Source organism: Limulus polyphemus, unplaced genomic scaffold, assembly GCF_000517525.1.
Source record: "Limulus polyphemus unplaced genomic scaffold, Limulus_polyphemus-2.1.2 Scaffold729, whole genome shotgun sequence".
NCBI classification, from domain to species: Eukaryota; Metazoa; Arthropoda; class Merostomata; order Xiphosura; family Limulidae; genus Limulus; species Limulus polyphemus.
In genome coordinates, this window is record NW_013666339.1 from 274,454 (window position 1) to 288,388 (window position 13,935).

Consider the following 13,935-nt stretch of genomic DNA (forward strand, 5'->3'; position numbering starts at 1 on the left):
CAAGACTTATTTGATCTTGTACATAGTGAGGAGTTCAAGGACGGTGTTTGGTTGAAGTTTATTTCCAAGGACCAAGTTTGAGACTTTTTCAATGTTCAAATTATCATAAATAAAAACATTGGTGAAAATGCTTGTAACAAAAAGATAGTATAGAAGTCTTCAGTGTTTTAAACTTTTGAGTGAAATTCTAGTTGCTGGCACTGTAGTGTTTGAGATGGTTAAGGATGATATAAAAAATTAACTAGGTTGTGGTATACTGAAGTTTATTACTATTGCTTATTGCAAGAATATTCAGTTTCTTAACAATAAGTAGGCCATGCAAGAAAGTGATTTATATATGCTGACCTGAAATCTGCACTAGCAGTTCTGTTCAAGACAGTGACTCACATACACTAACCTGAAATCTGCACTAACAGTTCTATTCAAGGCAGTGACTCACATACACTAATCTTAAATTTGAACTAGCAGTTCTATTCAAGGCAGTGACTCGCATACACTAGCCTGAAATCTCCACTAACATTTCTATTCACGGCAGTGACTCACATACACTAGCCTGAAATGTGCACTAACAGTTCTATTCAAGGCAGTGACTCATAAACACTAGCCTGAAATCTGCACTAACAGTTCTATTCAAGGCAGTGACTCACATACACTAGCCTGAAATCTGCACTAACAGTTCTATTCAAAACAATGGTTTATATACACACACCTTTAATTATATCTATTTCAGTTTGTTCACAAATATTTTATTGAAGATAATTTATGATATTGATTGTTCTTTATTTTGATATTTGCCAGGTTCACAATGGCTCTGACAAATTGCTGTGTCACTACTGCTTGAAGGTGTTCAGTGCTCGTTTATCTCCTGTTCAGAAGACTGGGATGACCCAGAACTTCTTCCTTCATCTTCAGAAACATCAGCTAAAGTCTCAATCTCGCAAGTGTCCAGCATGCTGCTTGGTTTTCGTTAATTATAACCACATCAAAACACACCGAGCTGTGGATCATGTTAGCATGGCTGAAGCACATGGTTAGTTTCAGATATTTTTGCCATCGTGGTTGTTACATACAAATCTCAGTGTTGGACTATAAACTGAAATAGTTGATATCTAATGTTTATGACTTTCTAAAACATAATGCATATTTTGACATTAGCATGTATAGTATTGGCATCTATAGTGTGGTTTAATGTGTTTTAATAGGGCTTTAGGTATTATTTTGAATGTTTGCTTTTTTGTTTACATAATCACTGAGGCATGGCTTAAGATAATATAACCCAACATTTAACACTGTGTATATTTGATGCATCACGCCATTGGCAATATTAAGTATAAATTGTTAGAAACAGAATGTTATACTCAGTAGTTTTACACATTTGGATCACAAATCATCTTGAATAGTCAAATTAAAGGTGTTAGTAAACACATTTGTTGAATGGTATGTAAATGTTAATAGATGTGGAAAAACCTGGCTATGCCATTGCCAGATTGCATGCAGTATTCCAGCTGTGGGATGCACATTTGTTATTACATCAACTTGCAAGTTTTACAGAATATGCACCATATGGGGAATCTAATGGTGTTTGTCAACACAAAAACTGAAAAGTACTGAAGGAGAAACAACAACTATCTTTTTTTTTTTGATAGAGGGAGAATTTTTGGATTAAATTTTACCAGAGGTTATGGTATTATTCTAATATGATATCTGTACAGATTCTTACAGAGTTAGTAATCATTGGGAACTGTAAGAACAATCATCAGAATTTCTTTCAAGATTGCACACAATTCAGAAGACGGATATCAGCAGCATTAGATTCAAAGCTTACTTGCAAGTGTAAAGTAGAAAAATGGCTGGTGTACTACCAGTTGCAGAGAAAAAAAGCTTTAAAAAAGTCGGAAAAGAATAAAAATGCCAAATGGCTTAAGAAACGCATGTCTACATACAGACAGGATACGTTCACAAAGTTATGAGAATATGTGCATAATAGCCATGTACAAAGTGATGAGAATACTTAACTTTGGGGGCAATAGAAAGTTACTACAACAACTATATCCATAGAAATAGCCATAGTAAAAGATCAAGCCTTACAGATCTTTATAATTCATTCCAATTTTTCTGGATTTCCATATCTTGTGTAGACCCTACTTTGTTACCAAAAATTACACAATTAGTCCAGTTGTGTCAGAGATTAGTTGTTAGAAAAGAGGGGGGGGGGATATTGAAAGAATTTGAACAATATGGATGATAGTTTTAATGTAATATGTTGGTATACAGTTAAATATTGATAACTGACTTCTTTAGTTCCTTTTTTTCTCTAAGTTTTTCTGTTTTTCTTAGCATGCAGGTAAGTTTATCTTCACATGGAACTGGCAAATGAAGCATAAGTCTCACTTTTATCTGTAAATTGTGTGGTCAATGTGGTACTTGTGCATGTCAGAAATTTATTAGTACAGTGCAAGTGTGATAACTTTGCCTAAAAATACACAATGAGAGCACTACCACTGTTAAAATTGCAATTAATTTTGAGTGCAACATAAAATTATGTTTAAAAGCATTTAGGATCTTAGAGAATCATACATTTCTGTAAAAGAATTTTAGATAGTAAGTTTCATTACTGTGGAACAGTTTTTGTTCAGAATACCCCAATGTGGTGAAAAACTATTTCAAAATAAATATATTGGAATATTGCTTTAGTACTCTTATCTTTCTGGTGATTGTGTATCAAACAAGTACTAATGAATTTGTAGAACAACTTTCACAGATATATGTTTGAGATAAAATTATGATAGTTTAGTAAACTAAAATGGTTTATACTGAATGGATGCGTTGGTGTATTGCAGGTGTAATCCGAATGAAGTGTGAGAAAAGTGAGAAAGATGTAGTGGTGAAAGATCCACACGTAAAAACAGTCAAAATGAGTAAAAGTAAAATATCTCCTGTAACGAAAGAAGTGAGTTCTTTTTCACAGCCATCTGTTATGTTCAAAACATCAGAAGAGAAGTACATGAACATTGTTTTTGTGGATGACACATCTCATTTGCACTGCATAGAGTGCAAGGGTAGTGTTGATGGTGAACATTTCAGGTACAAATTTCAGCATTACATTTTGGTGTCTGCTTAATCATTTCATTTTTATATACTGACATGTATAGTCACAGCTTTTTATATTCTATGAAAGTCAATAAATCTTGCTCAAATAGCTACTGCTGTGTATATTGTATCAGTTTTTAATAGTAAACATTATTTTTACAGGAAATGACAATGGATGCTGAATACTGTTGTGTATATTTTAGTAGTTTTTAATAGTAAACATTGTCTTTACAGCGAATGACAATGAATGTTGAACATTGCTGTGTATATTTCAGTAGTTTTTAATAGTAAACATTGTTTTTACAGTGGATGACAATGGATGCTGAATACTGTTGTGTATATTTCAGTAGTTTTTAATAGTAAACATTGTCTTTACAGTGGATGAGAATGGATGCTGAATACTGTTGTGTATATTTTAGTAGTTTTTAATAGTAAACATTGTCTTTACAGTGGATGAGAATGGATGCTGAATACTGTTGTGTATATTTCAGTAGTTTGTAATAGTAAATATTGTCCTTACAGTGAATTACAGAAGCTGCTGAACATTGCTGTGTATATTTTAGTAGTTTTTAACAGTAAACATTGTCTTTACAGTGGATGAGAATGGATGCTGAATACTGTTGTGTATATTTTAGTAGTTTTTAATAGTAAATATTGTCCTTACAGTGGATGACAATGGATGCTGAATACTGTTGTGTATATTTTAGTAGTTTTTAATAGTAAATATTGTCCTTACAACGGATGACAATGGATGCTGAATACTGTTGTGTATATTTCAGTAGTTTTTAATAGTAAACATTGTCTTTACAGTGGATGAGAATGGATGCTGAATACTGTTGTGTATGTTTCAGTAGTTGGTAGTAATTAACATTGTTTTTACATTTAACAAAAACAACTTCTGATTATCTACTGACTTTTTAAGGAGAGAAACATCTTTATACGGTAATGATAAGGTGTTGTGACTTTCAGAAATGTACATTCAAAATATGTTGAGTGAATGTGTTGTAGATTTCAAGAATATAAAACAGTGTTTAATTTTTAATTCCTGTTTTCTGTTTCAATGCATTAAATAATCTAGTAATGTATACAATATTGCCTTCTTTGTAAAAAAATAAACAAAAACATTTTGATACATGTTTCTAGCTTGACTTTATGAGAACTGGGTGTATTGAAGTACTTTTAATGGACAATTCTTTTCTAGTTTAGCAAATACAATGTATGTATTAAAGTTCAACAGTGAGAATTACTTTTCTTTGTCAGAAAAATAAACAAAAGTATTAACATTATTGATATAAGTGTTATATGATAGTACTTAAATCCTACTTTTTTCCATAGGAAGTTTATGAGCTGTAGCCAGTGTGGATATGCCACAAATTGTGGCAAAGCTTTTGTAAACCATATGGTTGTTCACAACTCCATATCAAGCAAGAAGAGATCTTCATTAATTAACTTGAAGCCAATCTATTGTCAAGGGCCAATGTTCTGTATTTGTGGATACAACACTATAAATGGAAATGATATAGGTATAAAAAGAAATAAACTTTACTTTTGGTAGTATATTTTTTGTTTTCTGTGTAAATAATCTTTTCTGAGTTTATTTTCATGTTCTCACAATTAGTGCCAGAAAATGGGGGTAAAATTAAATGTTTATTAAATAGCTGGTAGTTTGTTGAAAAGTTCATTTAATATTTCTTTACTCTCAAAAATTACATTTCAAGCTTCTAATTTTCATAGTAAGTTAACTCTGTGGTTTATTTAGTGTTTAGCTTTTGATTACATATTGTGATAACTAATTGGATATGTCGGGTTAGAATGTAAATCTGATAATGGCCATTTGGAAATGTGGATTACAAGTAACATTGCCCATGTTTTGGTTATGTACATAGGAAAAAAAACAACAACTGGATAGCAAGTTTGATACCTAGTAGTATGGAAAAAATGATAGTGCTTAAGGTTTTCATGGTAATTACATCTCTAAGCCTAAAGTCAGACAGTTCAAGGTTACTTGATATTTGGATTAATAAGCAGAAATCTGTTAGCTAATTAGGGTTATGAACATGGTGATAAATTACAGAGTAAGTGACTGTTGAAGTCTTTGGAAAGTATTCATACTGGATTTATGTTCTGTATAACTTCATTGATAAAATAAAAGTCAATTTCAAGATGTTTTAAAAATCAGGTATAGTAAAAAAGTCTTTTATGGGTATTAAAGTTGTGTTATTAAAACTCGTATTGAGTTGTTTATCAAAACGAATGTGATATAATTACAGTATTTTGTTTTTAGCTCAACATTTAGTTGTATGTGGTAAGAGATCCTGCTATCCTAGCCGGGCCAAAGCATTAGCAGCCACCATCAAACAGGAACCAGACAGTATTCGACTTCAGCCACAGTCTGCTTTCTTCCCACCATTGGTGGTGTTAGATGCAAATGAAGAAGAATCTATTAATGAAAGTTTTGCACGAGTTCAAACATGGAGGAGTACAACTTCAGAAAATGAAGTAAGCAGTGAACCTAAAGATAATGTATCTCCTCCTGAGAAAGTTTCATCTGTTCCCAAACCAGGTTAGTTTTTATAAACATACTAATAGTTTAGAAGAAACTAAGGATTATACTACCAGATTATAGTGAGCCACTCTTTGTAATAACTTAAATAACTCTCTTTTTTTTCATAAATTTTCTGATAACAGTACAGAGTTTTAAGTAAATATTTTAGAAATCCATGAACAGTAAGATAATTTGCCAAATATGAGAATTGAAATACTTGAGATATGCATATGTAAGTGATCGCTTATTGAACACGATAAAAAATTGGTGTGTTTCTTTCTTAATGTTATAAGTATTGTTAAGTACAACTGAGCTTATATTAAACACACAGTAACAGACTGGAATTTAACTATATTAAATGATATTTTGTTTGATGGTGTGGAGTTGTGAGTGTAGGTTTCAGGTTTTACTATATACTAAGCTGTAGAAGTCAATATAGAGCTATAATTAACAAGTTCTTTACAGAGAGCTCAAACGAACAGCCTCTGCACATGCTTAACGTACTTGGCCTTGTTCGGAAACCACCTTCTACAGCAGGAAAAGAGAAAAAGAGCAGATGTAGTAAGAGTGCTTTATCAGAAACTGCAAGCATGGGTACTGAGAGTAAAGAAAGCACTCCTAAAGACTCAGAGAAGCCCTCACTTGGTGTAGAAAGTGACATAGACTCTCCTGATAATGAAGGTGAAAGAAAAGAAAATGAAACTAATATTAAAACAGAGGAAGCACCTGTCATAGTTTTTAATTATTCTGGAATTGAAGCAAAAGATCTTCAACTTCCTGCAACTAATAAAGCTGAGAAAGTTACACCTGTGTCAGTTATGAATACAAATAGTCCTGACCTGCTGGAAGTGAATCCTGATATGCATACAGATAGTAAAAGACAAGAAATTTTGACTACAGAAATGAAAAACCTTTCTGATATCACTGAAAGAGAGCTGGAAAATATTACTGCTACCGATATGAATGCTTTTAGAAGAGAAAAAGAGCTAACAGAACATTTTAGCACTTGTGACCCTGATGAAGTTGGACTGAATAGTTTTGTTGATGTGGATACAGGAGAAAAAGGTGGGAAAGAACTCTCTAATGTTAGTATCAAGGAAAATAATACCTAAAGCGAGTGTTGTAGTTATTAAACTCGATGAAGGTAGTAAAGAGTTTAAAATTGTTTGGTAGAAAATCCATAAAATTGGTTGAATATCAATTTTTTTGTATTAACTGCACTAAAAGAATCAATAAAAGTGTGGGTATTATTTTCTAAAGACAACAATCCTTGTTTGAACCTTGTTTGTAGTATATCTCAGTTTGCCATCAACATGGTGCATTACCCTTTTATTGTGATGACATAGAATACATATAACAATGACTGGTTCTACTGGATGAGGTATTGTTTGCATGTGTATACATACATACATATAAGCACTTAACCTCAAATTCATGGAAACTGACACCAACCAGTAAAGAACTGTACTGTCCTTGATGTATGTGTGTGTTAATTAATTTTTGCTTTAACCAGTTTGTTGCATGAAACAAACTTTTCAACTAAACTAGCATGAAAACATTATGTTAGACATATTTAAGTAAATGTAGGTGAAGGATCATTCTAAAAATTATTCAAACTTATTAGTTTATATTTGAAAGTGTTCACAGCAATAGGTTGTCATTCAAAAGCTTTTGGAAAAACATTTTAGTGTGACAATTGTGTTCAGCACGAGGCTTATCTCTGGTTAAAGAATTGTCACTGGAAATGAAGTTGAGTTTCTCAAAGACATAAATTTTGTTCACAGGAGTAATGAAGTGGTATGTAATAAGTACATTGTTAAATAACAATAATATACTTTATCAATAAATTCTCAACTTTTGTTTACAGTGATTAAAACTAGTATTGTAACAACATGTAGAAATTAGAGATTTGAATAAATAACAGTCACTTTGCCATTAAATCCCACAACATAATAATATCATGTTCATGACTGCATATTAACACTTAAAACCAGTGACCTGAAGATTGGAAGAGAAGGTAGCTCAGACTTTTGTCAAACTCTGAAATAATACTTAAAATCTGCATAAATTTGAAGTTACATAAAAACCAGTTTTCTGGACTAGTCTGAGTGTTGACAAAACATTGACTCTCCTATGTCAAAAAATCCCAGGTAAAGTTGTCATACTACCCCAAATGTTGCTTTATTCAAGCCCTTGATAATCTACCATTTTTGGTATTTTCCCATAGTATGTATAAAAGGTAAAGCTAAAATTTTTGTTTGCTTTATAAACAGTTTTTGTTTCATTTTGTAATTACCTTATGAACAAGGAAAAAGAGAAACAAGTGGAGCAATTGAAATTTTTAAACAGTTTTTGTTCCATTCTGTAATTACCTTATAAACAAGTTGTACAATTGAAATTTTTACTTTACCCTTTTAAAATTAACGAGTCTGGTGAAGTTTTCCATTCTTATATACTAGAATATTTGTTGTACTGTATTCTGTTGTTGTATTTATGGGAAAAAGAACTACTAAGATGATAATTAATCTTTAACAGGTTTTTATAAGATTAGGAATATTAATCTATACAGCTTGTTGTACTAGAATGCCATACTTTTTTATACATCAAGAATATTGTGACCAATCTTTGCTACTTAAGAAAAATAACTCTTAAAGTGGAATATATTACAGGTACAAGTCTTGTTGAACTCGGTATTGATTTTTTTGTAAATGTCTGTATTTGCAATATTTCAGTATTTGTGTATGTTTTGTGAAATATATTGAATTTTGTATTTGTATATTATTATACTTTTTTTACCTATTTTGTGTGGTAGGATTTGTTTCTTGATATCAAACAGTGATATTGAAATTGATCGAGAGGTAAGAGAATTAATCGGCATGTGTTAGAAAATTTCATATCTATTTAGACGTTTTACTAAACTTCTGATTTCATGTATTCATTGTGAACTGATCAATAAACCATTGCTCAGTAATATTTTTTAGTATGTTTGAACCAAAACAGATTGAGAAATTTTCATTGAATTTTACAGTTCATGAAATGTTGTAGTCTTAACATGCTTTATATTTTTTATTGTTTTTCCTTATCTGTTATCTTGTTCATTAAGAAATATAGATGGTAAATTAAGTCGATTTTAGTCATTCATTGAGAAAAAAAGAACATGAATATTTAGTGAGCCATTTTGAAACAGTAAAAATTAATATATACTTATTTCTCGTTGCATATATTAGTAAGGTGTAGTTGAAGTGTTGACTGACAATGTAGTAACTTCAGCAGGGGGAAAAAATATTTTGTGAGATAGAAAAAGTGTTTTAATACATACAATCTCTGTTTTTCCTTTACATAAATCAGTTTAGAAAACATAGCAAAATATTATGTAATTTATTTTAATATTCGTTTTTAAATCTAGCCAAACTGTTTTGAATATGTTTATTCGGCTGAAAAAGATAGTTATGCTTATCATGCTATATAATTATTGAGAGGATGACTAGAGCAAGGCTAACAATACATTATTTTCTTTTTCATTTTGTACTTGTTAGATTGATTACTAAGTCAAACGTTTTTTTCCTGTAAAAATTACAGTTTAAGTTCCGATTTCATAATATTTACATTAATACCCAGAAACCAGATATTATTCACATGTTGTGAACCACAATTAAGAAGAAACGTTTTGGAAATTTCCAAATAATGGTTGTGACACTGTGGTAGTAAGTACTTTATGCTTGTTGAGACAGAATTTTTCCACTTATTTTGTAGGCTGTCTAACATTGGAAGTTTTAAGAATTTCAGACTTTTAAATGTGAGCTGAAATAGTTATTTGACATAACAGTGATTTCACATAATTATACTTTATATAAGTATACACATATATATGAATACATACACACAAACTTTCAACCATCTGGAGAGTCTGTATTTGTAGTTTGGACCATAGGCCTTATATGGTGAGTAATTGGCATTTTTATCATTAGTGTTAGTTAAGATTTCCTGTGGTTCTTCCTATTGTACTAAAGTATTTATTCAAGACCCAGTATTTTCTTTAGTAGATCACTCTTTTCAACCACCTAATCTTCCTCGAATGACTCGTGACCATTTAGAAGATTATTTGAAGCTTACTTTAAAAAGAGAGAGAAATAAATCAGTGGGGTGAAAACTAATTTTTAATTTTGCTGATTACATGCATCCATTGAAAATGGTCCATTAATTATCTCCTAGCTATAGTTTAAATATGTGGAACCCAAAGCTATCTAATAGAAGATTTAAGAGTAGTACTACAAACATGTTATAGCTGAAATATACATTAAGTATTAATATGAGTTTTGATGGAAGACCACTCAAACTGCAAATTTTTAATAGCAAAACTATAAATTGTTTAAAAAATACAACATGGTATTAAAAAACTTGCACTAAATATCAGAATATACAAAAAAATTTCAATATTATTACAAGAACAAAAATTAGTTAATATAATACTAATAGTTATTGAAAAAATAAAATCCTTACGGTCATATAGATCATTCCTAGTAGTTAAGGGTAAATTGTTGGTTAACTGGGATTATTGTTTTTCTCCTGGTTGAAGTTTTAAAGGTGAATATATTTTAGTGTTTTACATCAAAATAACTTGCAACTACACAAAGTACTTACTTGTTTGTAACTGTGTAAACAATTCAATAAAACAGGTTATGAAATACACAGTAACTAGTTATTAATTTACTTGCCATTAGAGATTAGTATTACATCTATTATGTTTTTAACAGTGCATTCTGTATCTAGTCCCTTAGGGATTTTCAAGAATTCAAAGAGTGTATAATAATAGTATTCCAACCACACTTTGTTCGTGTGTTGTGCTCCAGCCGTTTGATGAGCTCTCGACTGAGCGAAACGCGTCATTTGCATTGGATACGGTGAACATAGTGTGGTTGGGCCAGAAACAGATGTGGTGTTAAAAATATAATTGGCCTAACACTAATGTCTAATGACAAGTAAATTAATAATGATCATGTTTCGCCAGCTCGAAAAAGACGTTTACATCATAGAAATTTTTGTAGTAGCTATTTATGTCACGTGCTTTTATTCTGCTTCAAAATTTTCGATTTTCACATCTGTTTAAAATACAATCTGTAATATGTCAGTACTATTTATGACACTTTTCTTATTATGACATGGCATAGAAATATTATTTGATTTCGTATTTCTTCGAAATGAATAAGACTGAATAATCTCTACCGATTACATAACTTTGTAGCAGTTAGGATGGACAATACAGTTTATTTGAAAATATCTGTCCGGTATATCACACTTTTAATTTGATGTGTAGATTAGCTATGACAAATAGGAAAGGATAAATAAAATCATGTATAGTGAAGTGTTACGTAGAACATAAGTACTTTCGTAATTTATATGTTCATCTAATTGCTACAGTCAGCTTCTGACTTGCATGTACTCTAAGTTTTAAAATTATCCTATGCTTGATGTAAAATTAAATACATATTCTTTTGGTTTAATCATGTCTCCGTGGTCTGTATATGATTCACAAACCACCAAAATAATCCGCACTGACTCAACTATGTATACCTTTTGCCGCGTATTTCGAGATTTGCAAAAATTTTATATTATTTTCACTGAAAGAAACAAAACATTTCAAACGAATAAACTTTGTAATTAATCAAACAGTCATATCAATACACACACCGAGAAAATTTCAAAACTTCAGAGTAATACAAGATTACAAGATATGATTAAATTTACACATTATCTTTTCAACAATATTTTTACGAGGTTAGTAATATCAAACTTCTAAAGAGCGACCTCTCATAAATGATAGTTACCCGGAAAAGCTAACAACAATCTATAATCACGCGAACATGATATAATGTTTGAGGTACCAGTACTGTAACACTCGCTATCTGAGCTTTTACAAGACAGCACTGTGAGCAAGAAAGAACGAATCTCTCATAATAAACTAAATATTCGAGATAATTGGAAATACAATTGTATTATCTACAAGAATACACACACGTATATAACATATTTTAAACATAAATCAAGCTACTTGAATATAGCTAAATATGAATACAGATAAGTTGAAATAGACTAATCATAGGTAGCGCTTTGAAATTTAAAAAAATTACCAATAAAAAGTATTGTGTTATATGGATATTTTCGACATAATTTATGCTAGCGGTTCTCCTATTTTAGAAACCTGAGTCCCAAGCCTATCAAAGTTCTTTGTTTTGAAATAAAGGATTCCGTGTACATGAAAAGCTGTATTCCAAAATTAAATGGTTTACTCCACATAGGTTTCATTTTACGAAAACATATTTTTATTCTGTAGATCATATTCTTTAAAATAATTTTTATGAAACTTCGGACATGACGCTCGGATCCTAGTTTGAAAACGCCGATTTATACAACAGAGGCAAACAAAAAGTGAAAAATTATATGAATGTATGTATTTTGACAATAAATGCTGGGTTTGCAGAGATTTGAATTTATTGAAAACCAGTTTACAGAATGAAGAATACTTTTGTTATCAATTCTCGCTCTTAATGTGTAAATCAGCACTTAAAATGTTGGTATTGTTATTTCAAATGTATGAGATTTAGATGGTTAACATTAAAAGTCTAGTATGTATAGTTTTCACAATCCACCAGTCTGTTCTGCAAAGTTTAAAAACTGGTGGTTTTTTTAAATATTTTTCTCATACTTCTCCAACTTGAGTAATAACCATCACATTTTTCATTTCATGAATTTTTAATCTAAAAAACAACAGCAATAAATAACTCGTTATACACCTTGAACAGCGGTTGTTCTTTAAAGTATTGATTTTGGTTCAGACGTTAAATATTTCTTGATGTTTATCATAAGGCTTTTTTTATTTTCCTTTCCCTAATTATACAATAATCAGACGAACTTGAAATGCAAAGCGTGGTGCAAATAAAGTATAAAATATGTTACCTTCTTAACAAGAATTACCAAGGTAATTTGGGAACCAGGAAAATGTAAACGTATACTGTTGAAGTTTATCTTTCAAATAAAGAACTAATAACAACAGAAAACGTTTTCTTTCGATATCTTGATTTTGCTTAATTAGAAATATGTAAGTTACACACTTCAGTTGTTCTGACGGTTTAAATAAATTTAAAGATCAAGATACATAACTTGCGTAGCACAGAGGGCGCCACAAGAGCTCAAAATTGAAGCTGCCCAGACTGTGGCTACGCTTGAACCGACAGCTTGCACTATGCTTCCCATACACGAGGAGAGTACGAACTGCGAGAGGAAGACCATACTGCCTACGGTAGCTACATCGGTTCCAATACCTCGAACGTGCGATGACGTCAGTTGACTTCCCTCCGTTTTCTTTTCGAACTATACCGAATAAATAAACAAACATATATCATATAAGGAAAGCACCTACTATGACTAAATCGTTCCTAAAATGAAGATGTAACCGAAGAATAAATTAACGTCACTAATTACACGGTTTTTCATGTGCAAGTAACCATCTAGCGAATTAAATCTAAATTTTCTATAACAAGAACATCCTGACAGTGCTCGTCTAACTTGATAGCCTATGTAGGTTGACCAGAAAATACAAACAAACGAGAAACTTTTTGTTATTGTAATTGGACCCGAACTGACAGTAGGTAAAGGTGCTAGGTTACTGCAACAAATGTTGTTAACCCATAGAATTAACGATGCTCCCCAACCCACCTATTTTTAAAACAATTTTTTCTTAACTATTTTTGCATCACATTGCTTGTGGGTCCATTATTTTGTTGGTTACAAGGTCTTTAATAACGTAAGGGTTACACAAAAATTGTAACCAAACTAAAATCAATATTACAATTAATCCCATTTATTACTACAGAATAATGTTGTAAGAAGCAAACAAAAAACTAAAATTACTCGAAATATACAATATTTGTATCTCGCCGGTATTGATCGGCATAAAAAACAAATCGATAATTTGAGGTTAATGTCTTGTTCTAGTATCTGTGACGCTTTCTTTGACTTGATAGAGCTACTGAATTTTCTGTTAAATGGGTAACAATAGTTTCCAACTACTCTGTTAAATGGGTAACAATAGTTTCCAACTACTCTGTTAAATGGGTAACAATAGTTTCCAACTACTCTGTTAAATGGGTAACAATAGTTTCCAACTACTCTGTTAAATGGGTAACAATAGTTTCCAACTACTCTGTTAAATGGGTAACAATAGTTTCCAACTACTCTGTTAAATGGGTTAACAATAGTTTCCAACTACTCTGTTAAATGGGTAACAATAGTTTCAACTACTC

General features: G+C 31.1%; 2 protein-coding genes across 3 annotated transcripts in view; one reads left to right on the forward strand and one right to left on the reverse strand.

The window, feature by feature from the left end:
- The window catches only part of LOC106460211, a 93,181-nt gene extending 82,045 nt beyond the window's left edge, over positions 1–11,136 (forward strand). For both annotated transcript variants that reach the window (XM_022386876.1, XM_022386877.1), the window contains 5 exons: positions 799–1,030; positions 2,841–3,084; positions 4,426–4,613; positions 5,375–5,653; positions 6,101–11,136. In XM_022386876.1, coding sequence (XP_022242584.1) covers positions 799–1,030; positions 2,841–3,084; positions 4,426–4,613; positions 5,375–5,653; positions 6,101–6,747 — 1,590 coding nt within the window. In that variant the 3' untranslated portion in view covers positions 6,748–11,136. The remainder of the gene's footprint in view (positions 1–798; positions 1,031–2,840; positions 3,085–4,425; positions 4,614–5,374; positions 5,654–6,100) is intronic.
- Positions 11,137–11,621: 485 nt separating this feature from the next.
- LOC106460212 (membrane-associated transporter protein-like) overlaps positions 11,622–13,935 on the reverse strand; it is a 21,737-nt gene continuing 19,423 nt past the window's right edge. Inside the window, exon 5 of the mRNA XM_013919896.2 lies at positions 11,622–13,003. Within this exon, the coding sequence (XP_013775350.1) occupies positions 12,773–13,003 (231 nt within the window). The 3' untranslated portion in view covers positions 11,622–12,772. The remainder of the gene's footprint in view (positions 13,004–13,935) is intronic.